Genomic DNA, 27,010 nt, shown 5'->3' on the forward strand with positions numbered 1-27,010 from the left:
TGAGCGATCCGCATGTGTGACCTGGCCGTAACTCTGCACCGTGTGGATCAGCAGAGCGGTGCTATCTGCTGGGCTTTGTTGTACATGCCCAAAGCACCGGCTAAGAGCAACGTTTGGGAGTTCGTTTTCATTTTTACTATCAGGTTTTTAAGTGTTTTTAATGGCAGGTCAGTTGTACGTTTATTTATTTAATTTTTTTAGTTTCAAAGCTCCTCGATATGTTTGCACAAGCTCCGATGCTGTGATGGCCTCATGCGCAAAACAGCTCAGGCTCCTTGGTAGCTGTATTTGCTTTCTCAGGCCGAGCTTCCCAGCAGGAGGCAAACCAGAGGGTAGGTGAAATATAGCGATGCAAACTGCAGTGCACTGCTGGTTTTAAATGTCTAAGGCTTGCAGTCTTGCTGTGTTTTCCGGTTTTTTTTGAATCTTTGTAAGCAAAGATTAGGCTGAGAAGGTTGGGGCTGTTCAGCCTGGAGAAGAGAAGGTTGCATGGAGTGTCTGAAGGGGACTACAGGGAAGCCAAAGAGGCACTCAGGAACGGTAGTGATAGAACATGGATACAAATTGAAAGAAAAGAAATTTGAGTTAGCTATTAGGAAGGAATTCTTTACTGTGAGAGTGGTGAGACACTGGTCCAGGTTGCCCTGAGGAGCTGTGGATGCCCCAACCCTGGCAATGTTCAAAGCCAGGTTGGATAATGCCTTCAGCAACCTGGTCTGGTGAAAGGTGTCCACGGCAGGGGGCTTGGGACTAGATGATCTCTGAGGTCCCTTCCAACCCCTCAACGTTCTATGATTCTGTAAATTCTGAATGGTTAAGTAGTGTTAAGGAGCATGCAGCCTGAATTAATAAAAAAATGAGCTTGGCAAATACCTGTGGAGAACAACGCAGTGTAAAACAGCAGGGCTCCCACCTTCTTCCCAGTAATGAGGTTCTGAAGCTTTCCTTAAATTTTCCTGTTGCTTCTCAAAATTGAAATTTAGAGTTTAATGCTGACAGTTTATGAAGTTCAGAGTGACTGAAGTGTAATGCCTTCTGGTACTGGCAGATTTTCTTTTTTTTACACAAAGACAGATGTGTGTGAGGTGGGGAGGTATGTCACAATTCCGTCAGATTTGTGGAAATGTTTTATGATCTGCTGAGGTGTTTTATTTTGAATCAAAACAAATATTTAATTTTAATTTTTTTTCTTTGCAGCTGTGAATTTAGAGATTTAAAAACTTCATTTTAGAATGTTAAAAAGAACAGTTCTTTGAATTTTATGATAACTTTTCTAGAGAATGCAGCTGTGTCTGTGTTGCAGCAATCTCCTGATCAGCTCCCTGCTGTTCCTGGCTTCACATCTTCACCTGCACTGTCAGTTTCAGCTTCTTTGCAATGATGTGGTAAACTAAGTGGAGGAGCTATTTCAAAGGGAAAAATAACCCAAATATTTTTTTGTTTGTTACTGTGTTATCTTTCAGCAGAATCCATTTCCCCACTTGGCTGCTATATTGCAGGGTAGTGGAATGTGACCTGTGGTAGTGCCACAAGAGTGAAAACATGTGAAGCTACATGTGTGTGTACAGTCTTATTTCAGATGGCTGGAGTGTTGTCTTTATTGACTTATTTTTAAGAGTTTTGTTGAGTTTTCTCACTACCAACAAATTTAAGTATAAGGTAGCAGTAGATTCAAACTTGCTCTACTACCTAATGCACAAATGCTTTGAAAGTTTTAAGTTCATAGATTATTTTCTCCACAAATAAACAGTGTTTTAAAGTTGTTTACTTGATTTTTGTGATGAAGAAACTGTAAATAATCAAGAGTTTGAAATGATGTCCCAGTCCTTCTCAAAAGTCAAATGGTACATGTTTGGCATATACTCATCATACTCAGAATGCACTCAGTTAAACCTAGACAGTTGTAATTGATGTTTTGGGGGGTTTTTTTGTAGGCTTACAAAATTCAGTCTTGGACCCTATTTGTAACTGCTGTATTTTAACTTTGTATATCATCTAGCAAAGTACAGAAACCCTTCAGCACAAGCAGTGTGCTTTCTGCCGAGAAAGATGAATGTACCACTTCCAAAGGCAGCACCACCGAGGGGGCATCAAAGAGGCAGAAGGGTACAGCAGAAACACCAAAGCAGAAGCTGTTAGACATTATTGGTAATATGAAAGTGGAAGTGAGCTACAGAAAGAAACTCCAAGAGTTAAAAGCCAGTGAGAACAAAAAGCAAGCCATGAACAGGCTGGAAGGCCCAGACAGTGAAGGTCCTCAGAGAACTGCAGAAAGCATCCAACGGTAAAGTGTAACAAACTTTTCTTGCTCTGTTTTATTCTTTTTTCACTTTTTTTCATTATTCAGGACAAAACAAACCATCAAATGCCATTTCCACCTATCAAAAAGAATCTTGTAAGGGAGTGTGGTGTACAGATGTAGCTTGGAGTAAATCATAGGAGAGCTTCTGGACAAAAGATACCAGTTGCTTTCTATGACATGCTACCTTCTTCTGCACTGAGATTCTGGAAAGGTAACATTAGCATCTGCTCGTGGAAAGTTATTTTAATGGGAGAGGGAAAATACTGTTCAGATAAAATACAATGAAACTGAGAAAAAAGAAAAAAAAAATTAAGAATGGCATCATGATTGTTAGGTCTTTGGACTGGCTCCTCTCCACAATGTGTTACATAATATTTATTACCCCACAGGTCTATGCTGCCAGTGGTTTTCAGGCTGTATGTCCGAGGGGCTGTGCAGTGGCATGGGGCTGCCATTTCCCCAGGTTTGAAAACAAGAGCTTGTCACAGTCATTCAGCATTTGATGATTAGTGCAATACAGGGCAAACCTGCCTGTCCCAGTGGCCACCCCTTGGGAAAATATCTGACTAACTTCCGAGTTATTAAGACATAAAATGGCAGTACAGAAATGAGAATTTAAAGATCTTAAAGGCTTTTTTTTTTTTTTTAATTTCGTGTCTCTTGTGACTCTTACAGAGGAAAGCCTTTAAATCCGGAACTGGTGAAGGCTGCTTCTGCAGTTGCATCTTCCCTTCCACTCAACAAGAAACAGACAGAATCGGAACTACTTGCACAACTAAGAAGACATGAAGAAACCACAGATAAACAGAAGAAGGGGGAAACTATTAACATACGGTCTGTTTATTGAATTTTATTCTCAATTATGTTCAAAATTCTAATTTTGCAATGTCATCCTGAAGGTGGCTGGGTTCTGTGTTGGAAAGATGGCCCTAAAAGATACATTTGGACAGTTTGTCCTTGGGATTAATGTATATTAGTAACGCGGTTGGTCTGGTTATACCAAGCTCTAAATTTTGTCGCCGTCTTTCTAAAATGGTTTTGCAGAAACAGAATTGTTTTCATGCCCAGGATCATTGCTTTCTTGGACAGGCTAGCAAAATAACAGCTCTTTTTGTGAGTTTGTTTGGGGTTTTTTTGTCAAAAGCTTCCAAGATTCTCACACAATGGATGGATTTGTAGACGTTTCAGACGTTCTGTCTGGACTGGTGAATTTTCATGACAGCTCTGCAGAAATGAACTAGAGCAGCTCTGTTTATAGTCCCACCCTTCCTTTCAAAACTTTCCAGTCAACCCAAGAAACTCATCTCTTGGCTTAACTCTGTTTCCAGTGCGGCTTTCAAACAGATGAGAAACATTTGTTTGGAAACGGACACAGTTGTGCATATTGCTCTTTTGGATGATGGCTGAAGACAGGTTTTTCATTCTGTTTTTTTCAGCTAGTATTCAGATAGCTACTCAGAAAATAAGGCATTAAATCCAGGTGAAATGCTGAACCAAACAGAAAACTGCACCTTCAGCAGAAAATGAATGTGAAACCTTTCTTTTCATCTGTTTGCAGTGTGAACTGCAAGCTACTTATCTTAGTTTTAATTTATTCTGTGAAAATGAATTTGTCCCAAACGTGGATCTAAGTTTGACCCACCTATTATTGTTCATAGTTTACATGTATTATTGTTTATAGGGATCAGTAAAGGATCTGCTTGGTATGGTTATCAATGTACTGCAAACAGAGCAGCCAACAAGCTAATGATGTTTGTGGCTGATGTCTGCCTTCAAAGCGAGTGGAAGTTAAGGAAGAATGTGACAGATGCTTGCAATCAGGTTGAGTTAAATGATTGCCCAGAGAATGGGGTATACAGTGCTCAGTGATAACTTTGTTAAGCAAAATACCTGTTCTTCAGTTATAAGGACTATTTATATAAAGCATATGTTCATTAAACTGTTAATTACCAGTGGGCTTGTGTCCTTTCTGTCACTGTGCTTTTTAGAAGAGCGGAGTACACAAACATCTCCATAGTGGCATTGGCTGTGGGTGGCCAACTTAAATGTAACTAGAACCTACTTGAGTACCTAGTGGAGGACCACTGGGATACTCACTGAGCTAATATGTGCAGGGGCTAACATCATATGTGCTGTCTCCCTTCCCTGAGGTGTACATGCCCTTGTCTAGGTGTGGTTGGTCTGACTGCTGGCATCAAGGGCTCACTGTCTTGTCACCTACTGCACTTTTCCTGAAGCACTGACCCAGCTCTGGCTGCAGTGAAAGAAAGATGATGACTAAGGAGCTTGTAGTCTAAGCAAAAAGGGTTTTTTTCTCTTTAAAGTGAATTGAAATTCTTCAGAAATTTAAAAGCTGCAGCTATATAGTGCCTCTGTGCTGTTGATGGGTGGATTGAAATGTGGTATTACAGTATTTTATGTCATGCTTGTGGATGAATTGCTACCATTAGAAAAATGCATTTTCCTCAACCAGAATGTCACGACTGGCTTGGTGTGATTTGAGTTGGCAAATTCTATTCCCTGAGGCAGCTTTGTGACCTAGTTTGTTTCCTCCGGGGAATACACTCCCCACCCCCAGCCCCGCCCCACTATTTGCTGAAAAGTTTTAGTTTTCTTCCTTAATAGTTGAGTAACAGTTTGCAACTCTTATCAGTGGATGAGTTTTAAAGAAAGACCAGCAACTCCTGCTGATTTTCATGACAGAAAATTTGGTTATTTTAACCTTTCAGTGTTGGTAGTGATCTTTCATTTCTTTTAGATCAATGTAGTACTTTCAGGTTTCTGACTAGTGTTAAAAATGTTGATTTTACAAAGCCCAGCAGCCCTCAGACTTGATTCAGCATGATTTATACTCCACAATATCTCAATCCACACAGCACACTAAAATGCTTTTAATATATTAGAAAGCATTTAGTTTTGTTTATACATTATTATTTTGTGTTGAATTTTATTTTGACAAGGGAATACAGGCAATTTAACTTTTGACTTTTTTCTATAAAGGTTTTGCATTCAATATGCTGACACATTTTAAAAGCCAGTATATATTCCCGAGTTATTTAAAATATTTAAAAAAGATACTTTCACAAGCAGTAGACCATATAGAGCTGAACTGTAAAAAACAGTGCTATTGTGATTCATAATATGTAATAAATTGTACGTTTTCCAGATGTTTTGTACCAAATATTTTTACCAGGATAGTGGCATGACCTCCAGAGGTCACTGTTGTATGCAGTCATCTCATCACCTTGTTTTGTAGACAGCATGAGGGCAGTGTGTTTGCGAGGAGGGGAAAATATTAATGATACCAGAATTTATTTTTCTCAGTGTGGGATAAAGTTTCACTGCATGGAAATCACAACAGCACTACACCAAAATAAAATCTGCGGTTTCAACCTACAAGTTGAAATTTCAGCTCCTGTTTTGGGTGAAGAAGAGGAAAAGTAGTTCAGAGCTTTGACTAAAATATATCCAAAGCTCTGTAGGTCTTCATTTTTAGTATGATAATTATTGCCTGGTAATCAGGAAGGAGAGAGAATCTGTGGTTGTTAGAAAAGTCCTACCTCTTCCTATTTCTGAATGGCAGAAGTAGCTAGGAACGTAGGTTTAAAATGTTGTGTTGGGACATGAGGTAATATGTAATATCTAACCACTATCGGTACCCTGGGGTTGGAGTGTGACTTTGTAAATTGACGTTTCTTGTTACAAAAGGCATTAAAAGAATCTTTGTAGTTTTATTTTTGTTAATACGGGGGTACTTTTGATGATGCAGGGGGACTTTTAATGATAGAGTGATGAGTGTTGCTACCAGAAACATTGATATGCCAGTGATGGGGTGACACTAGGATTTCCCAGTGAGAAATATGATACCATTGACTGCATGTTCTGATGGATTTGTAGTGTAGTCTGTCCAAACCTACTGTGCAAAACTGCAAGTAAATTAAGGAGAGGTTCTCTGAGCAATCCTGCCTCCCCTGAAGCACGGGAACGCTCCAGCCTTCTAGGTCACAGCCGAGTCAAGCCAGTGGGCTGGGCTGTGCGTGTCTGACCTTAGAAATTATGTCCCTTTGACCCTCCTAAGTGTGTCAAGCCTCTGGCCCAACACCAACTTACTAATGCCAGTAGCCACTTTAGGGAGTAATTTCTAACGTGAGATATGTGACTAATCTGAGATTGTTTTTTATTTAAGATTAAAATGAAATTCTTTAAAACTTGCCTTTAGATACCTTTCAGAGTAGGTACTAGAAGAGCTATGCTGTTCTCTTTCTGCCATTTGAAACCACATCTAAGTCTGAAGAGAAATCCTGCTGTGTTGCTGTGGCAATTAGCTTTTACAATTTTCCAGAAGTATTTCTTTCTTGTCAGTAAAATCTCCTTTGAATTAAACTGCCAAAAGCATAGTTTGAATTTCATTCAAATTGTCATAAAATGGGTGTGCAATATTTTTGACTCGGCCTATTTTTACTTTTTTGAGACCATATTTATGTCTTAAAACTCGAGTGCTGCAATTTTGGATGCCTGCATGTGACTGGCAGCCGTTGGGTGGAGAGGACAGCTGTGAGGAAGAATTACCAGCTTGGCCTTTACCAACCAACAGACTTGCCAGTTAAGGGAGGCAGAAAGGTGGTGTGTTTTGCCCTTTGCGTTCAGAACGAGCTGCACACGGGGCTGGAAGAGATCGGAGCACTTACTCTTCACATATGATTTTGACTAGAGAATTACGAAGGAAGATGTGGTCTGTTAATGCTGTAATATGATTATGCAATGCAACAGATTGCAGTGGATCAGGAAAGGTGACCTACTTATTAGGGTGGCATGATTGGCCCATGTCAGCTGATGTGTGAAGTCAAGCTTCCTTTTGGTCTGCAGCAGCACAGCTCTGTCCCTGGGCAGTGTTGGTTCCTGTCCAAAAAACTGGTGATTTTTACCTCCCTATTTCAACCTATTTCTTGTATCCAGAGAAGTTCCTCATTTGCTTAAGCAAAACATATCTAGTACACTCTGTGAATATTGGTATGCAGATATATGATTTTTTTTTAGTTGGAAACTAAATAATTTCAAAGAGAGCGTTCATTGTAGATTTAATAGGTTAAAATAGCACTTTTCCTATACAGCATGTAACAACTAAATGGTTGAAAAGGTAAAGTTGAGTGTTTGATGGTTTAAAGATGGGTGTATTTTATGAGGTATGTATAAGTCTGTCTCATCGAGGCTTATGAAACCAATTGAGAGTAGAGTTTCTGGTTAATACATATGACGAACTTCCTCGCTTTGTCAATTTGTTGAGGTTTTACTTTTCATGTTTTTAATTTCAGCAACGTGATTTCAGAAATGACAGTCAAAAAGCAGTCCCCAGCTCAGAGGGGTGTGAGGATATCCAGTCGCATTTCCTTGGAGTTGGATGATGATGGTCAAAGAATAAGGCCTGAAAGATTTTTGTCTCAGTCTTTTGACTCCAGAAGGTATGTTTGTTGTGTTCCACTTGAACAGAAGGAGCATGCAATTACTAATGGATAAGATTTTAAATTTACTTGCCATACATGAGAGCTTAAGGAAATCACTTAACTATTTTTCAAGAAAAGTACTGATAGCATTGAAATAAACCGTGAGAACATAGTTAATGTTAACCAACAATCAAATAATGTGCAGTTTTTTAATGTTACATTTTAGATAATTAAAAATACTTGGTGCTGAAATGTAATTGTGTTTGTTTTAACTAGTTTAAATTTTTCTCACTTATGCCTAATACACTTTCATGTCACTTCCTTGAATTTTTGGGAAATGAAATTTTGAAGGTTTGCTTTCCTCTACTGGAAAACTTTGATAATGTTCCACGTTGAGAAAAGTTTCATCCATTCTGTTGGGGTTTTTAAGAGATGATAAAGTTTATTTATTTAATTTTACCACCTCATTGCAATTAATAAGTCATTCTGTAATTTATTTCTCTATTGTCTGTGACATTATAATTGTCCATGAAATTAACCTTATAATTTACATTGTAAACTCCTTAACCTTATCTTGCTGTTATTGCTGTTATCTTGTATTATGTGGCCAGTCTGTTTTTCAATGAATTAAGGAATGCTCTTACATTTTTGGTTTACTCCTGTAAGCTGTGCTTTCTTACCTGCAGTCTTTTGATTTTTCAGTGGCAGCTCATCATCACATTCCTTCTCAGTATATTCTTTCTCTAGCAGTTTTTAGTAATATTAACTTCTCTTGTCATTAATTTACTTTACAAGTTAATCCCCTTTTTTGGGGGCTAGGGGCTGGAAGTTGAGTGAATCATTTGTGTTTAGATAGATTGTGTTGAAGACAGAATTTGGATAACTAAAAAAGCATAAGTTTGTGGATGAGTTGATGTAGAGTATTCTGCTCTCTTTGGTTATCTAAGACATCTATTTCAGTATGTCATGAACAGAGAATTGTGACTTCCCATAAGGAACAAATTGGAACACAGTGATTGGCCGTGTAGATCATGCAAAAACACCAAAGTGGCTTATGGCCATTGGAAGTCATTAGAAGAACTTAACCAGCCTGCTGAAATGTTTCTGGGTAACTTCCTTGTTCTTGAACTGCTAAACTGCAATGGTATGTTAGGGAAGCATCTCTTGGGCCTCTTCAGTGCTATAAGCATGCAGTGTTTTCTGTTCTGGTGCAAAGCTGGTAGGAGGTGCAAGAGGGGCTTTTTGTAATGAAAGTTGAAGGGAGAAGAAGCGGAACAGAGGTTTTGACCAAGCCCTGCCGACTTAGATATTTCTGTCGCAGGTTTTTCATTCAGCTACAGGCTGCTGGTTTGAGGAGCAAAGAAAATGACTTCATTATCAGATGAACAATACCTCTGTAGATATTTTTATTCTTTGGATAATTCTCAGACAGAGGTAGTAGTCACATGAAAGTAATTTTATTATTATGCTGCAATTCTTGACTGACTGTGAGAAATACTTCATTTAAGGTGTTGGATTAAAGGTTTTTCAAAGTATGAAAGAACAGAAATAATATGATCTAGAAGTATAAACTGGAAACCTGAGCTTTTACATGCTCATACAGTGTATATTATTTACCTTTGCTAAACTTCTCATTTAATAACATACTGCAAAGTGAATTTCACTTATGTTTGAAAAAATTTATTAAATTTATGATATCTGAGAAGCTGTCTTGCCCTCTTTGTGTGATGAAACTATACTTGGTATATAACTTCAGGATCAGTACTTTAAAATTGTTTTTAAAATCCCTATAATGAGTAAACTATCCAGTTTCAGGCCTGGGTTTCCTTCTGCATACCTGAAAATCTAATGGATTTACATATCAATTGACAGTATGAAAAGGATGGATTAGGAAGAATATCTTAGTTTAAGTCGAGTTAGTAGGTTTCAATGAAATGAGTGATGTTGCATATAGTAATTTAAACTTGTAATTTTAAAATAAATGTTCTTCCAAGTCATGCTTGTATCTTTGGCCAATGTGAGTGGGAGTTACACAGAGATAGGAGAATATAATCCTAAATCAACATTCTTTTAAGGCTCTCTAACTAGATTACTCTATGCCGAAACAGATCTGGGGTAGTTTCATCACTGAAATGTAATATGACAAGAGCAGGCTTGCAGAAGTAGTTGAGGCCATTAGAAATCTCCAGTAAATCCAGATAGGTGGAATTTTAAGGTCAGAAAGAGTAACAGTGGATATGCAATAACAAAAAGTAGTAACTGTTAGAATTTCAGTGGAAACCTGGAAGATAGTATGATTAAAAGCATAATTGTTTCTAAACTAAAGACATTGTTTTTTCTTTGTTTTCATTTATAAGAATTTACTTTGACTGCTTCTCGAACTCTTGTATTTCCGAATTTTCTTTTTTAGTGTAAGCTTATACTAATGTTAAATGTGATTGAAAATAGATGGTCAGAGTGAAATATTTTTATATTCAGAAGAGAGAGCTACTTAAAACATATCATAAGGATATACTCTGACTGTTTGCCATATGACAGAGAAGGTGGCTTTGTAATCTTCCAAAAAGGCTATTTATGTCATAAAGCAGGAATTATTTGATTTAGCTGTTGCCTTTTCTGTTCCTGAATTGTGCAATATTTTTTACAGGGAAAAAAACCAAGTCTTCAGATAGTTGCAACTTTGTAAAATCACTTAAGTACTGTGGTTTGATACTGTTTACCTTTCTTCAGATTCCTAAATACCCCAGTAAAAAGTAACTACAAATGTAATGTTTGATTTATGCTCATTCTTTTGCATGGAAATGTTTTGAGAGGCTCTGTTACAGACGAATAATAAAGTCATAAACACTTCCTCTGGTTTAAAGCCTGAGAATTTAGTGAGAGGCACTATCTCCTTTTTTTTTTTTTCTCCAGAGATCTGTTAGTTCATGAAAATATTTTGTGCTTTTTAATTTGCTAGCTGGCAGTGTTGTGAGGTGTTGTGAAATACTAAATATCGGTTTTCTTTTTTGTTTATAGAAGTCTCAAAGTAGGAAAGAGACTTAATATATTCACTAAGGCTTCTACAGAACCAGAACACGCACTGAAAACAGGTTAGTGGAAATTCAATAATGAAAAACCCAATGAGGCCAAGTTCTGCATTTTTAGAATATCAAGAGATTCATTGCTGTGAGGAGACTTATGACCTGTTCACTTTCTGCTTTCAGACTGATAAATGACTACTTTAATGTAACTCTGATTTTTACCAAGCAAAACTTCCATACAGATTGTTTTCTGTAGTGATCAGGGCATTCTGTTACTGAACTTGAACAGTATAACCGGCTTTTTGTCACAAATGTCAGTCGTACTCCTGTGAGTGTAAAGCCAGCCTGGAGAATGGGTATGTTGGCTCCAGCTTATTTGTCAAGTTGCAAAGAAATATGAGGCTGTGATTGCAGGAAAACAAACTCTACAGGTGGCTAAGCATAAGCAGGGTAGTATAAAACCAAGATTACACACTGGATTGCTCTGTGGCCTTCTTTTGTTTAGTGTTCCAGTTGCAGCTTGAAAGATCCCATCAGTGACTGACAAACGACACCTTGCTTTACGTGTTGTAAAGCTCTTCATATATGTTTAGAATCACAGAGTAGTTTGGGTTGGAAGGGGCCTTTAAAGGTCGTCTAGTTCAAACACCCCTGCAGTGAGCAGATATGTCTTCCACTAGATCAGGTTGCTCAGAGCCCCGTCCAACCTGACCTTGAATGTTTCCCGGGATGGGGCATCTACCAGCCCTCTATATACCCATTTCCAGTATTTTACCACCCTCATTGGAAAAAATGTCTTCCTTTTTATCTACTCTGAATCTACCCTCTTTTAGTTTAAAACCACTACTCCCTTGTCCTGTTGCAACAGGCCTACTAAAAATTCTGTCCTTATCTTACTTACAAGTTCCCCTTAAATATTGAAAGGATTGTAATAAGGTCACCCTGGAACCTTCTCTTCTCCACGAGAAACCATCCCAGCTCTCTCAGCGCATCCTTTTAGTCATCTTCATGGCCCTCCTCTGGACCTGCTCTAACAGGTTGATTGATGTCCTTCCTGTTCTGAGGACCCCAGAGCTGCATGGAATGTTCCAGGTGGGGTCTCATGAGAGCAGAGTAGAGGGGCAGAATCTCCTCTCTCAACTTGTTTGCCATACTTCATTTTACAATTCCAGTTGGCTTTCTGGGCTGTAAATGCATGTGGCTGGTTCATGTCCAGTTTTTATCCACCAATATGCCTAAATTGTTCTTGGCAGGGCTGCCCTCAGTCCCTTGATCTCCCAGCCTGTATTGATTTTGGGGATTGCCCTGACCCAGGTGCAGCACCTTGCACTTGACTTTGTTGAACCTCATGAGATTCCTGTGGGACCTCTTCTTGAGCTTGTCCAGGTCTCTCTGGATGGCATCCCATCCTTCATCGTGTCAACCACACTGCTGAGCTTGGTGTCATGTGCAAATTTGCTGAGGGTGCACTCGATCCCTCTGTCCGTGGTGTTGATGAAGACACTGAACAATACCAGTCCCATTACAGATTCCTGAGCAACACCACTTTGTCACTGATCCCCATCCAGACACTGAGCCCTTCGTCACTACTCTCTGGATGTAACCACCCAACCAATTCCTCATCCACCAACTATACATGCCAAAAGTCCTGTTAGATAAAAAACACCCCAACAAAACACAAAGTCAAAACAGGTATGACCCACCTTCATGTTCACTGAATGGCATAGCTCTGCAGGAACAGTCTTCATGATGCATGACAGGGATAGCTTTCATGCCTGAAGGCTCAGCTTTACTACAGACTGGGTTTGGCTAAGAGTGTGTGAATATGGTCAAGTCATGTAAAGAACTCCTTCTCTCCCTTTTCTTTCTGAACAATGAAACTGCATTGTTAGTATTGATCTTTAATATGCTGTTTTCCCTCAAGTATTCTGAGGCCCTTTCAAAAAAAGACTTTATTCCACTGTGGTGACTTAGAACTTTGTGTAAAGCCAGCAGTGGCAGAAGAAATAGTACTCCTCTCTGATATCTTAGAAAATGATGCATATTTGTTTGTTTCAAGAGTAGGACTCTTAGTTTTTGCCAGATTCTAGATGAGTACTTTTATCTTTTTTTTTACACTTGAAACTGCAGGGAGAAATTAATTTGTTTATTTAATTTCTTTAGTAAAATGTAAAATAGTGCTGTTTGCATATTTTCAAGCAGCTGTGAGGTTTTGGAATTCAACTACATCTGAAATTTGCTTATTATACTGGAATTCAATTTTTTTAAGACTGCCAATATCTTTAAAGTCTCCATTTTACATATAAAAACAACAAATTGTGCAGTGTTTGTTTTTAACCATCTTAACAAGTGTGGTGTTGAAGAAGCTGGCTTTTGACTTGATTCAAATTTACTCAGGTAAAATGGTGAGAACTTAAGCTTTCTTTTTCTCATGAGCAGAATGCAGACACAATGGCTCATAGTAGTCACTAGATAAAAAGCTGAGATGCACTTTTTTTTTAAACACAAAACTGGAATGTACACAGTTGTGTAAGAGAGCGAGTGGACTTTATTAGATTTGTAATTAGATATTAAGAAGTAAGCTTCTTTCAGCTTTTTATGTGGTATTTCCTTGTTTGGTTCCAGGTAGCCTTGAGGAAATCTACAATATATTCTACGCCAGGAAGCTGATTACTTGGCTTACTGACTAAGCCTGATGACATTTTTTTTGTGTTAATCTTGGGAAATACTGGTGTGGTACTTGATACCTTGATTCATTTATTTTCATTGTCTTGGCTCATATTAATGGAGATAATGAGTTAAAATATTGTTTATACATGACAGAAAAGCAAGTTTCCTGTTAAGTATTGGTTTTGAAAACCTGCATGTTAACTGGAAATTAAATTGGCATCCTGAAACTATTCTTCATAACTGTTAACATAAAATGTCAGTATTATTTTCTGTTTCACAGAGGTGAAAATATAATCTTTATCACCCTTACTGCAAGCTTGAAAAAATGAGTTTCTGCTTTTCTCTATTAGAAGATGTACTAGTTTCTTAAAGATGTGGACAATAATTTCATTTTAGTATGGTTTCTCATGTTGTTTTCTAGCTGTATTTTATTCTTGCCTCCAACCCTCAAATCAAAGTAGTCAGGTAGGGAATAGAGTTCTGGAAATTTCCCTCTTAAGGAACAATTTTAATATCTTCTTATTTAACACAAAAAAAATGTGAAAACACTTTTCAGTATGTAAAACTACTGTTTGCCCTTTCATTTTGTTTTCTCTTAAAGCGGGGGAGGAAGATTTTTTTTTTTTAATTCATTTGAGTTGTAAGCCGCTGAGCTAAAGATGAAATTATATCTTGGCTTCAACTACTTACACTTGTGAATAGTAAAATAATAGCTGATTGGCCCTGATCCACTTCAAGCGGACTCTTACATTTGAATTCACATGAAGATCTCTGTTCCAAGGAGATTAGGGTGAATTGATAACGGGGGAAGCAAAAAACCAAAGGGGAGTACAGCTTAGGCCAGCTCACGAGACAGCAGCCCAAGGCACTCCCAGTGATTTCTCCCTGTCCTGTGGTAACAGATTGTTCCCTTCAGTTCAGCGAAGAGGCTCAGTCTGGGCTCATGACCAGTTCTCCTGGGTGGAGGGGCAGGAACTCCTTAAGAGTAACTACTGCCATATGAGTAAACTTTGATTAAAAAAAAATGAAATAATTATATGCATCAGGAAAGATGCATCCCTGAATAAACTGTTTGTTCCTTTGTGAAAGTATAGGAAATCACAATTTTGTGAAAATTGTATAGGAAAATACAATTTGTGTATTTGTGAAAAGTATAGGAAATCACAATTTCTCAAGCCCAGGAGACAAAAACTGGGACACTTGGGAGTGTTGAGGAAGGAATTGCCATCATTTGTAGATTGAGTTGTTTCCCTGAAGGAGAGTGTCGTTATGAAGTACCTGAAAACTCCTGTAGAAGTATGATTCTTTTAGCAGAGTGCACCAGTCGAATTCAGAGTTTGTCATATCCACAATTTTGTGAAAGACAAAAAGGAAAACAGATTGTGGAAAAATTAAATTCCTGCTCTGTGGAAGGCTTAAAAATAAACTGTCCCGTAGCAGTTCAGAATACATTTTCATCATACATTTGAGAATTTAATGGGCTTTCGTGTCAACAGAGAATTCTCATTTGAGAAAGGTGATGCTGGCATCTGAAGTAGAAAAAATTAGTCTCTGTAAAGATTAATGTTAAAGGACTTTGTTTTAGCTAGTGAAAAGTCTTTGGCTGCTGACAGATCTTTACAAAATTTATTTTTTAGTACCTTCACCAACAATTTGGGATCTGGAGTTTGCAAAGGAGATTGCAGGAATAACTGCACAGCCTCCCCGAAATGGTTTTGAGGAGATGATCCAGTGGACAAAAGAAGGAATACTGTGGGAGTTCCCAATTGACAACGAAGTCGGTATGTGCACTGTTAACTTTTATTATCTGTCTCAATTTATCTTTTTTTAAAATTAGAGCATATTTGACCTTTGACTGTTTCAACATAGCGTTTCAGCTATGAGTCATGGATTTGATAGTAAACAAATATAACTCCCTGACTGTCCCAGATCAGAGATACTTCAGATGAACTCATTCTGGCACTCTTCAGGTGAAGTCCTGCAGGTGGTTTGGCTGATCTGATGACTGGCTGCTGCCAAAAAGGAGAGAACTCTCTCCCTCCCTGATGCTTTCAACACCAACAGTCCATTCAAGTCTATTATGTAATACCTTTTACTATTCAACTTCTTTAAATTAAGCTCCTGGCAGAAGTTGCAGAATCTTAAAACTACTGTTTGTGTTTTATAATGCTGATTCTGTTCTTTGGTGCGGGTCTCGGACAAGTGTCTAGCTGGATCTCAAATTGCTGTCTGCCAGTTCCATATCTGCCCAGGCTGAGTGTTAAAACAGTTGTTTGCCCCCTTTGTTCTGTCTGTTTCATAAGAAGAAACAGTCACAATATTCACTCACTCTGGGCATCTATGTTAATTAGGCATCTTTGTGCACTTTATTTTCTTCTATTACCATAAAAAAAAAAAAAAGCTTCATGTGAAGTTAAGCCAGCAGAGAGAGAGAATGAATGCAAAGGAAGCAAGAGCAACTACTCAAAGTCTACAGTATAGGAAAGAGGACTTCATAACTTCAGGGAGAGCTTGGCTGTGGGTTTGGTTTTTTTTTAAAGACTTTAAAGACATCAAACAGAACTGCTTTGTAGTGATTCAGTCACTGAGAGCAAAACAGGTTAGTATCTGAAGCTGTGGGTCTTTGAAAATCTGTGCTATACTGAGTTGCAAGTTGAATAATGTGGTTCATTGTTTCTTAGTGTTTATTCTCATCCTATTTGGCAGTTTCTTCACAGAATTTAATCACTGCTCCCAGAATTGATCTGTTCCATCATGTAGAAATCCAAGTATACTCCAGTCATGTTTTTGCAAGCTTAGAACCATTGTGGCTGATGGTTTTGCTGTTGCTGTAATGTGGCTGGAACCCTGCTGTCTGGGGCCGGCCGTTGACAAAGTGTCTTTGGCGGCCGGTGGTTTCTCTGTTGCAGCAATGTGGCTGGAGCTGCGCTGTCTGGGATGGGGTGGTGGACGGACAAAGAGTCTTTACATGTACTTAAACAAGAATCTTTATTGATTTGTCCTCAAAGACTAGTCATGGGGAAAATTCCAGTGGAGCGTTCCAAAATCTGTCACCTCTCAGGTTGAAATACCAAGTCAGTAAATTCCATCCTATCAAACTGCCAGCCACAGGCTATTAATCATGTCAGGTATGTCAAAGCACGGTTAAAAAGCTTGAGAACCTCACTCCAGTTATATCAACATACTGTAATTTCAGTGTCTCTGCAAAAGAAAGATGCCCCTTTCAATTGCTGTCAATTTTGCATTTTTGTAACAGCCATTTCCCTCAATGGGAGGACATTACTTCAGCTTGTATCAGGAAAGGTGTGATTTTTCTGTTATGCCACAAGCATGTGGATTTAAAAATGTAAGTGCTATTAAATTTTCTGTTGAGGAAGCATATATACTCAACTTTTAGCATTACGATAGCCTTTAAAGTTTTAAACTAAATATAAAAAGGAAGATGACTGCTTATACCTCTTTTTCTTGGCTCCAGAGCATTTCTGGTGATCTCGTTAGAGTGCTTTACCAAGGCACTGTGCTGTGCTTTGTGGCATCACAACAAGGTTATGATTTTTAAAATGATTTTGGTGTGAACATCTGAAGATGTGACTAGACATACTGGCTTGCTGCAGCAGTCTTCCCCCACACACCCCCTAAGTGCCCTGTCGTCTGCTCCTTCCTGCATGTCCTTTCCCTTGTCTGATGCAGCTGAAATCACCGTTAGGCAGAAAATTACCTTTTTTTTTTTCTCCTCTCTATCTCTCCGGCCTCTGATTAATTTTTACCAGATTAGCAAACCATTAGTACAGCTTGCATAACACCATTCTCATTCCTCCTTCTTTCTGCTTGCCTCTCCTGTTTCTAGTAGCTTTAACTCTCCTCCATGATTGCCATGGCAAAAAGTTGGGAAAAACATTGATTCGTGCCTCTTTTATTATTTCTGTTCATACTGATGACTCAAAACCTGAGGAGCTAAAAATTACAGTGCAGGTTACAGGTGCTACTTTGCCTTAACACCTCATTATGAGGAGCAAATGCTTTCGGTGGGCCAGAGATTGTTACTGCACAAGTGATAGGAAGGTCTCTCTGTAGGCAAAAGTTCACCAAGTCCTGTTCTGTCTGTTTTGCTGAGATGCTGTTCCCAGAAGAGAAATGTTGGATCAGCTTGCCAAGAGAAGTGGCAAAGTTACACAACCATTCTGTCAGGGTTGCTTTAGTAATTCCGGATCTGTTCTAGGGACCTACTGAAGAGCATGATTTGTCTCATTCTAAAAATCCTAAAAGGATAGAATGCTTTGTGCTGAAAGGGACCTTTAGAGATCATCTAGTCCAAACCCCCTGCCAAGGACAGGGACATCTTTTCACTGGATCAAAATAGTCATCTTTGTAGCATGTCAGCAACACTCCTTGTAAGGGGTGGACATCTGTGTTTGAGATGACATCTTTAAGGCAAGGTTGGTCATGTCTTGGAAGGATTAATGTTGTAGGTAGAGAAATTCCCCAGACTTTCTGTTTTGTAATATGTTGGGGATTGGAAATAGGATATTGAGAGTAGATGACTTTTTGCTTTGAGGTTGAAAAAGAAAATCCTCTACTTTAGATTTCCTACTATGCGTGTTATTTCAAATTAGGTTTCCGAGGATAGCGCAAGAGAGGCTGAGGGACAGGTTTGCAGCGGGAGTCAGGGTTTGCTGGGGGAGGGTGGGGCGAGGGGAGTCATGCAAGCATATCTCATCTGATCAGTTCCCACCAGAAGTTTCAGTCTCTGATGCTTTGGGTAGTTGTGGTCTCATTTTCTGTCACGCACTTTTGTTTACTTTTTCGAGGACTGAAATATGTGGTCTAACTGAAATATTTGGATTTAACACTTCCTCCCCAAACCGTGTATCATGTCTTCAACAAAAAGGAGATCAGAATACATGATGTTATATTTCCTTCTGACCTGCATTTTTGTTAGACTATAAATAGTTTTATTTCTTTTGGCTTAGAGAAGAAAATGGTGAAATTATTTATGAGACACAATCTCTCCTGACACCCTCTATCTATCCCCAAAAGAAGAGCATCCAGGAGACCAGATTTTACTGTCGGCATTACTCAGATTTTCTCAGTAGTGAGTTTGTTGGTTTAGTTTTCTTGGATTTCTGAGACCAGCAAAAGTATGGAAGTCTGGAAAGGTTGTTAGTTTGAGAAAGCAACCAATCACTGTACTTCTGTAAGAGGACATAGGTTTCCAAGCACAGCAGAAATACACCTTCTGAAGCTGACATTGCTTGTTTTTTTTATTTTAACTGTCAACATAAAGGAAAAAGGAGAGAGCTTCTGAAGAAGGAAATGTGCTTTCTTTTTCCAAGAACAAGGGAGATAAATGTGATATGTAACTGGTATGGATACACTCACATTTCTAGGAAAAATCTGTGGGAAAAATGGAGGTATTTCCCAGCTCCTTCAGATATTGCAGTATCTAAAGCTTAAAGCAGGAAAGAATACGAACTTAACAAGTTGAGAGACTTCTCCAACCCAGAGATGTGCATCGTCTCTTTTAAAACTGTAGAAGCTCTAACAGAGGAGGAAGCCTAGAGCTAAAATGGCTTAATTACCTCCATTTTAATACTCATGATTTAATTTTGTCAAATAGTATAGAAAACCATGAAACTAGCTAATTTAGGAAAACACGTACACTTATGTACACTTCACATTTTTGTCATCTGAAAGTGGTACAATGTTTTTCTCTTAATACCAGATTTTTATTTAAAGGTGCAAGCAAATGCAGATCAAATAAAAATTTTCATGTATATCTAACTGAAGAAAAATCTTTCTTTGCAAATCCCAGTTTGCCTCATTATTTTTTTTTCTTGGAATTGGGAATGGCAAAAGTGGCCTTTTTTCTGCATGTAGGAATTTGTGTTCTGAGTCTTTGTCTGTAGCATCATGGTATGAACAGTGGCAAAAGAAATTCACAGGACAGAGAACAAAAATTTGGTGTAGGATCTGAACTGTGCTTGATTAGAGATCTCCAATAATCCCTTATCCCCTGTTCTGTGGGTGCTTCTGAATTTATCACCTTGGTGATGGTTGTAACTTAAAAGTAGCAGCTGGTGAGAGACACAACATTTTTACATCAGCATATACTCACAGATTAAGAAGATGTCAGAAAAAAACAATTTCTCTGCCCATTTGATAGCAATAGGATGTTAAAACTGTGACTCGGAACAGACATGCAAGTAAGTGTGTGTTAGCTGTTCAGTATGAGGTTGCCTCATTTGTTCAAGGTTAGCTTGTATTCTTTAATCCTCCGCAGAATTTAGGCAATCAGTGTTTTCTTTAAGAATTTATTAAGAAAGTGCCCCCAACCAGCTACTACTGGTGAATCAAAATTTTCAGGTGTTGAACAAACCGGATTTTGGCAAGAAGATTGATTATGGTTATAATTATTCCTACTCCTATTCTGATGTCAGCTTTTAGTGAGATTACCAGCCAGAAAGTTGATTTAAATATTACATATTCTAAAAATGTGAGCAGAACCATTAATTTTACTAATTTAAGATTATTTGCAAACTATGTATTTTTTTACTTTGTTCTGTTATGTTATGAAAATAACTTTGTCTTTTTTTGTGTTTTCTACTAGGGATGGATGATGATGCTGAATTTCATGAACATATCTTTCTGGACAAACACCTCGAAGGCTTTCCCAAGGAAGGACCTATTCGCCACTTCATGGAACTAGTTATCTGTGGGCTCTCAAAAAACCCATACCTCAGTGTTAAGCAGAAGATTGAACATATTGAGTGGTTTGAGAAGTATTTTGAGGAAAAGAAGGAATTTCTTCAAGAGATTTGAGACTTGGGAAAGTGCTTACCCTTGAAATGAAGAATCATTGTGTCGCAAATGACGATTTGTTGTAATGGAAATACCGTCAGTGCATAGTAATCGTGTGACCTGAAAGTTGTATTTTAAATAATAAACTGAAAGGTCATACTTTCTTAATTGCGTGTCCATGTATATGTAGATACTTCTGACAACAAAAGAAGGAACTGAAAAGTAAGGCTTTTGTAGAATGTGCATTTAAAATTTAGTTTATTAAAATTGTTGTCTTTGAAACTTCTGATACAGCTCTAATTTTGAAAAACTGTTACTGAGATAGTAAGGGTTCATTTTGCTAATTCATTAACCACACCGATATTTGGATAGTATTAATCCTTTGTCCTTTCACTAATTATCTTTACTGGTTCATTTTAAAGTTTTTGGTAAGGACCAAGTCATTTGAATTATATGCTTGTTGATTCATCTGCTCAATGAAAGGCTGTTGTATTCATGAGATGTGTGAACAGCATAACACTGGTAAGTTATAGAAAATAATAAGGGAGTGGTTGATATTGGGACTGGTGCCAATGGCTTTAAACTGTAAAAGGGCAAGTTTAGATTAGATGTTAGGAAGAAATTCTTTACTGTGAGGGTGGTGAGGCACTGTCACAGGTTACCCAGAGAAGTTGTGGATGTCCCATCTCTGGAAGTGCTCAAGGCCAGACTGGATGGGGCTTTGAGCAACCTGGTCTAGTGGAAGGTGTCCCTGTCCATGGCAGAAGGGTTTGAACTAGGTGATCTCAAAGGTAGGTCCCTTTCAACCCAAAGCATTCTATGATTCTGTGATTCTATGAAATCTCTCTTGCCATCTATACATCCACTCTGAAGCTTTTGACTAACTTCCCATTGGTATTTGTTGTTTAAAAATGGGTCTGGATGTCAAGTAATACATAAAATTCTGTTTCACCGATTACTGCAGTGTTTGGAGCTGAGACTTATCTCCTTCATCTGCAGGGCTAGGAAGAGAACTTGGCATTCCTGACAAAGAGGGTTGTTGCCTACAGTTTGCTGTCTCATGATGCCACTGCTGGTTTCTGTCTAGTTCTCTGATGCTGGTGAAGCAACTTCATATTTTCTAGATAATACTTTCTTCTAATTAAATGTGTATGGTCCTTTGCATCTATTAAGCCGTTGCAACATATTTTACTTCAGTTCTGTCCATCCAGAACTGCTCACTCATAATCCGAGATTCTGAATGACCATCTTGCTGCTAAACTTTCCAGAACATTTCCAGTCTTGCATATTGTGTTCTTTCTTGTTCTCTCCAACCATGTTAGCAACTATTGGCCCTATAAAATGCACTTCTGTCTGTTTCTCACATTTCCTCGTAACTCAAGCAGGAAGGAGGATGTATATAGAATTCATTATAGAAGGAAGGTAAATCACTAGCTTCATATGCAAATTGTTTTTAAAATAAGAATTACAAGAAAGTGAATGAAAAATAGAGAGTCGACCTTTTTCTATGAGTTGGAATACTGTTGCTGTGATCCACTCATCTCCAAGACATTAGTTTGCATGTCTGGCAAAGGAAAGACTCAGGTTGTGGAAAGGAGAAGCAACTTTTTTGACTTTCTGACTGTAAGAACAGAAAGGTTCAAGTTCTGCAGAAATTTTTAGAGGTTTTCTGGATATGGAATGGAGAGAGTAAGAATTACATCAAAATATCTGTATTTGGTACTGTGATAGTTTGGTTCAAATAGATTTTGGTTCAATGCCCAGATATGTTTTACTTAAAAAATATCATTCTTCCCAAATTTCTACCAAACTATAGCACACAGCCTGCATTCTGCTGTATTCAAGCCTTTGCTAAAACAAGGTACAGTAACTTTGAAGTCAGTGCAGGATTCTAGAAATAGCCTCTGTGTATTTGCACCTAGTCTGTGTTTTGATAGGAAAGACAAGATACTCAGAAGCTTGGCTCTTGCTGGAAGAGGTTCAGGAGCATAAGCTGTATATGAAAGTACTGAGTTTCCCAGCACTGGGAGCGAGGTGAATGTTATTGTTTAAACAGATTCATTAGGAGGTCAGTCCTCTGGCAAGCTCTTAACAAGAGCTCTTGATGCTTACGATCTTTGGAAAGCTGTAGTAATTCCTACTTAGGTGCTTAAATATAGATTTGAGAGTTAATACTAGGCAACAGGATTTGAATAATCAGACCTAGCTGCCCATATGTATGGATGCTTACTGGGAATGCTCACAGCACATTAAGAGAGCCCTAGTGGCAGAGCTTTTATGTGTGTGGATTTTTTGGGGTGTACACTGCCTGGTGGTAGGCTTTACTACCTTTTAAAGCATTGCTTACAGATCAGTCACTTAAAGCATAAAAATCCCCCCTTTTCTTTTGAAACACAAAGGATAAAAGCTGTCTGCTGTTGTTCAGAGTGGAGCCAGTGCTGCAGCTGTTGATTCCCCCCTGGGAATCATTTGGACTTTTCTTCAGATGGTTGGTTTTCCATGTCTTGTAACTGGTTAGGTGGTATTACATGGTAACTCAATGGACTCAGCATTAGGATCTCTCCGAGGCAAAATAGTATTTGTTGTGTTCTGCACTCTTACATTTCCATCTTTATGCATGAAGCTGAGATCTTGCAATGCACTGCTAGTGCTGTACCTCCCAGACACCCACACTGGAAAGTCATCTGGCTTTGGGGGGAGCTAGGGTTGATGCTGCCCTGGGAGAGCAAGAAGATGGAGCAGACTGACCCAGAGCCATAATTGCAGGGAATGCTGTCCATGTGCGACTTTCAGGTGACAGTTTTTCCTCTGAGGTGACTACAGTGGGTACGTAGCAAAAGGAGAATTTCATGTTGAGTGGAGGTGGCTGAACTACTGCAAAGTTACATGCAAAGGCTTAGAGACTTACTGTTGGAGACAGTGGTAGCTGTTGTTGGTGCTGTGAATGATGGTCATGGCTTCCCAGCTTGGCTGCTATACTATGAAGAAGTACAAGTTCCATTTCCCTCACTTTCTATTACATCTGGGTAGTCTCCATTTTCCACCTGTCTAGTGCTACCACAGCGGTTACAAAGGGTCTCTGGTCATCTTGGAGGAGACAGAGCATTTGCTCCCCAGTGAGGTATTAAGAAGCTGGAGGAATGATTGTATGGTTGGAGTGAGAGATTATCCGTGCTGAGATTTCAGGATGTTAACCCCTAGAAAGCAATTATGCTGCAGTATTGCTGTGGCTTGTGCCTAACTGGAGGCTTGTAGAAACACTTATCTGAGCACTGGAAGAAAGATGGCAGTGGCTTAATTTAACTCTTTGGACCTGACAGAAGGGCTAAAATGCAGGCAGTTTTTGCTTAAACCATGTATTTCGAGAGGAGCCTGCAGTTTGGGACAAAGGCAAGATTCTCCTCTGTATCCACTCCATTCATTTTAGCCCCTCTGCCAGGTTTTCACCACAGACACAGTTACAGGTGCTTTGAGAAGTCAGACCGCCACTGCAGTGGTGTCCAGCATGACATGGTGAGGGTGTAAATCCAACCCTGCCCAGTGGCTGTGGCATTTTCATCTCATGATCTCCACAAGATGTCAGTGTAGATTTATTGGATTAGATATAAAAATCCTTGTGCTGTTCCCTCCAGCAGATTAAAGCAAAAACTGTTTTAGAGCTGCACAATGGGTTTGATTGTGCTCTGGAATGTGTTGCCCATGGAGGAGCGAGGTGGCGAGGGTTGGCATCCAGGGAGGAGAGCGAGTGACACCCTGAAATGGGAGCACAGCTCCTGGCTAAAACATGCAATGCTTTGCTCATATCAGGGTGCCCTTATTCCCTTGGGGACAAGCTGCATATTCACTTGTGTGATAAAGTGCTCTACAATTTACTCAAAGAAAAGCTGGAAGCCTGAATTAAAACTAGAAGGGCCAGCCTGGGTGGCAGGAAGGATGTGAAGGTGGTTGGATCAAGTCATGTATTGGGGAAGATGGCATGTGGTATCCAAAGGTTGCTTGATTTCTTTACATAGAAAAATGGTCTTGCAATGTCCAATGAGCTGTGATTCTGCAAAGAAACTGGGACATAATATCTAGCCCAAGGGAGTTCCCCTTCATCTTTTAGCTCTTTCGCATAGCAGTCCCTGCCTATCAGAGAGACTTTTTAATGCCTGTAGAGGTGAACTGAGATGGATGTCAACAAAAGAGGAGTTTTTTCATGGCAGAAAATCCCCTGATGTGCTGGCAGTGGGCCGTTTTGGTGGAGATGATGACCAAAGCCTGGCTATGGCCACATGTGGGAGGGAGCTTCTCCAGCCCGGCTGAGCTTTCTGCCGCTCCATGCCCCTGCTCTGCCCAGCCTTTCCTGGGACTACCCTACCCTGGGCACTGCTGGGACAGCTAAGGTTCCCCCAGGCTGCCAACTCCCAGCTGCTGTGACCACGGCAAGGAAAAGAGGCAGCATGGCCAGCAGCCAGAGGGATGTTTCAGAGGCAGCTTTCCTCTTTTTTCCCCTGCAGCCCCTGGTATTTATTCCCATTTTCCCAATAAAAGCCAAATGCAACGCAGACCCCGGCGCCTCTCCTTGCAGCTGGGGCTGCGGCCCGACGGCGCTGGCGTGGCGTGGGTGGCCCCGTTCCCATCACTGTGCTCGGGAGCCGCGGGACCGATGATTCATTTGTGGTCCCGGGCGCTGCACCCTGCCACCCGCGAGGGAGGAGGGAGGAGGGAGCGAAAGGTGACGGTATTTGTCAGCGCTGGCAGAAATAGCCACGTTTCAGATTTCACTGGGGAGGTGGGGAGGCAGAGAGGGAGATCAAGACCAGTGTGATGCTCAGCCCCGTTCTCAGACTGCCTCGTAGCCAGGTGTGGGGGGGAAAGCAGTGCCCTATTTTCCTTATGGGCAAGCACTTGCCCACCTAAATTTGAGGGTATCCGAACCACTCCTAGCATCTGCATTGTGCAGATCAGGTAGAGAGTGGGATACAAACTCTCTCTCCCCTTGCTGTGTCGTGTCAGCTCACCCTGCAGACAGCTGAGATGACTTTCTGGGGTAAAGGGAAATTCCCTAAGAAGGCACTCGTGTTTTCCTGCTCTCTATGCCACAGCAGCTGCTGGACTCCACTTGACTGGTGACCACACTGGAGAATGATTCTTATTTTCTTGCTAGTGAAGGGATTTTGCCTGTTCAAGGGCTGGACTCTGCCCGCAGCTTGCCCCTGGAATGTGCCAGAGGCTGGGATGTGCTCCTGGGCTGCCCAGGGTGCTCTGCAAAGCTGGGCAGTTTTCGAAGATGGAATAATCTTATCTTTAAAGACAATTTTTAAATAGAATGGATCCTGTTGCTCAGCACACCACGATGGATAAGGGAAAAGGTGTGAACAAAGCAGCCACCGAGATTTAAGGGCAAAGCTGTGATCTTGTTCCTTATGTTAGTGATTACCTCCTAAAATCAATGGGATTGCTCAAGCAAGTTGCCATTTTGAATCTAAGATTTTACTGTGAGCTAAACCTAAGCGTACCTGGTGAGGAGATGTTTGCTTAGTGGTTTCCAAGGGGAAAACCCGAACCGAAGGCACATACCAACAGCTGCTCCTGAAAACCTCCCGGGTTCTTAGACCAGGATTTATTATATATGTAAGATATGATAGCAGCAAGTGCAAAATTATTTTAAAATGGATGTAGATTATTTTAAAAGGTGGATTTAAAACCCCACAAGTTGTAAGACAAAAAGTGGGGAAATAAAAGGAAAAGGTTGAAAATAAAACATAAGGCATACTTCAAATTTAGCCTAATTTTAAGATGAAAATGAACGTTCTGCAGTCTTGGTCTCGATGTGATCAGCTCAAAAGTCCCTGTTTCATACCCTGGCAAACATTGTTCTAATGAAATTATAAAGTTATTTTCCCCCCTCTCTTCTGAAAGCGACTTAATATTGCTGTTTTTTAAAAAGGGTTGTTTTAGGACAGTCACAAGATATACAGGCCTCAGTGTGGCAGTGCTATATCAGATTGGCAGCGATACTGAGCAGCAATATCCAGACACAGATTGTGCCGGTATCATGAGGGTGTAAATCCGAGTTTCCGATTGCTTCAAAATCAGGAGCAGCTGCCAGGCACATGAAAGGTTGCTTGCCTGAATTCAGAGCTGCAGTCAAACTGGTTCCTCTGTCATTGCAGGCTGTGTGATTTACTAACCAGAGTGGCAGAGAGTTGCCTAAAGCCACTCAGGGCACCACCATGGCTGCATTCCCACTGCCAGGATGCAGCAGGGAGAAGAGGAATTCCTCAGTGCTCTGCAGAGGACAATCATCCGCTTCCCTTTCTCCCAAACTTGAAACATCTCCTACTCCTTGGTAAGTGCCTTCTGCAGATGTTTTAAAAGTGACTTTTAAGCTTCCCTGCTGTGGGGGCTGCCCAGCTTCTATCCTCCCTGTCCACAGAGAAAAGATCCTAATCTGATGGGTGTTTGCAAATATGAAAAATGAAGCTAAGGCTCCTTTCCCTATCTAATAATTCTAAAAAATTGGTGAAACAAGCTTGGCTGTCTTTCCAGGTGCCTGCCATGCCTCTTCTGCTTGTCCAGAGCTGCCTTTTGTCGCTTACTCACAGAAGCCATGGAGACCTGACCCTGTGTGTTGGCTTCCATGGCAGTTTTGCTGTTAGTGCTACTGCTTCCAGTGTCAATTCCCATGTGAGATAAGACATGTAGCCTTGTTTTAAAAGTCAGGCTGGGGCCCCCCTGTGGTCAGGTCCCTACTGGAGGAGACTTTGGGGCTGTGCATCTGACAAGGAGAA

At 39.9% G+C, this 27,010-nt stretch overlaps 1 protein-coding gene across 1 annotated transcript in view; it reads left to right on the forward strand.

The window, feature by feature from the left end:
• MRPS31 (mitochondrial ribosomal protein S31) overlaps window positions 1-20,520 on the forward strand; it is a 25,957-nt gene extending 5,437 nt beyond the window's left edge. The window contains exons 2-7 of the mRNA XM_029960990.1: window positions 2,000-2,284; window positions 2,978-3,136; window positions 7,615-7,761; window positions 10,762-10,835; window positions 15,074-15,217; window positions 20,044-20,520. Of these exons, the coding sequence (XP_029816850.1) occupies window positions 2,000-2,284; window positions 2,978-3,136; window positions 7,615-7,761; window positions 10,762-10,835; window positions 15,074-15,217; window positions 20,044-20,255 (1,021 nt within the window). The 3' untranslated portion in view covers window positions 20,256-20,520. The remainder of the gene's footprint in view (window positions 1-1,999; window positions 2,285-2,977; window positions 3,137-7,614; window positions 7,762-10,761; window positions 10,836-15,073; window positions 15,218-20,043) is intronic.
• Window positions 20,521-27,010: the final 6,490 nt, after the last annotated feature.

This window comes from Manacus vitellinus, unplaced genomic scaffold, assembly GCF_001715985.3.
Source record: "Manacus vitellinus isolate BGI_N305 unplaced genomic scaffold, ASM171598v3 scaffold_2_pilon, whole genome shotgun sequence".
Classification (NCBI taxonomy): Eukaryota; Metazoa; Chordata; class Aves; order Passeriformes; family Pipridae; genus Manacus; species Manacus vitellinus.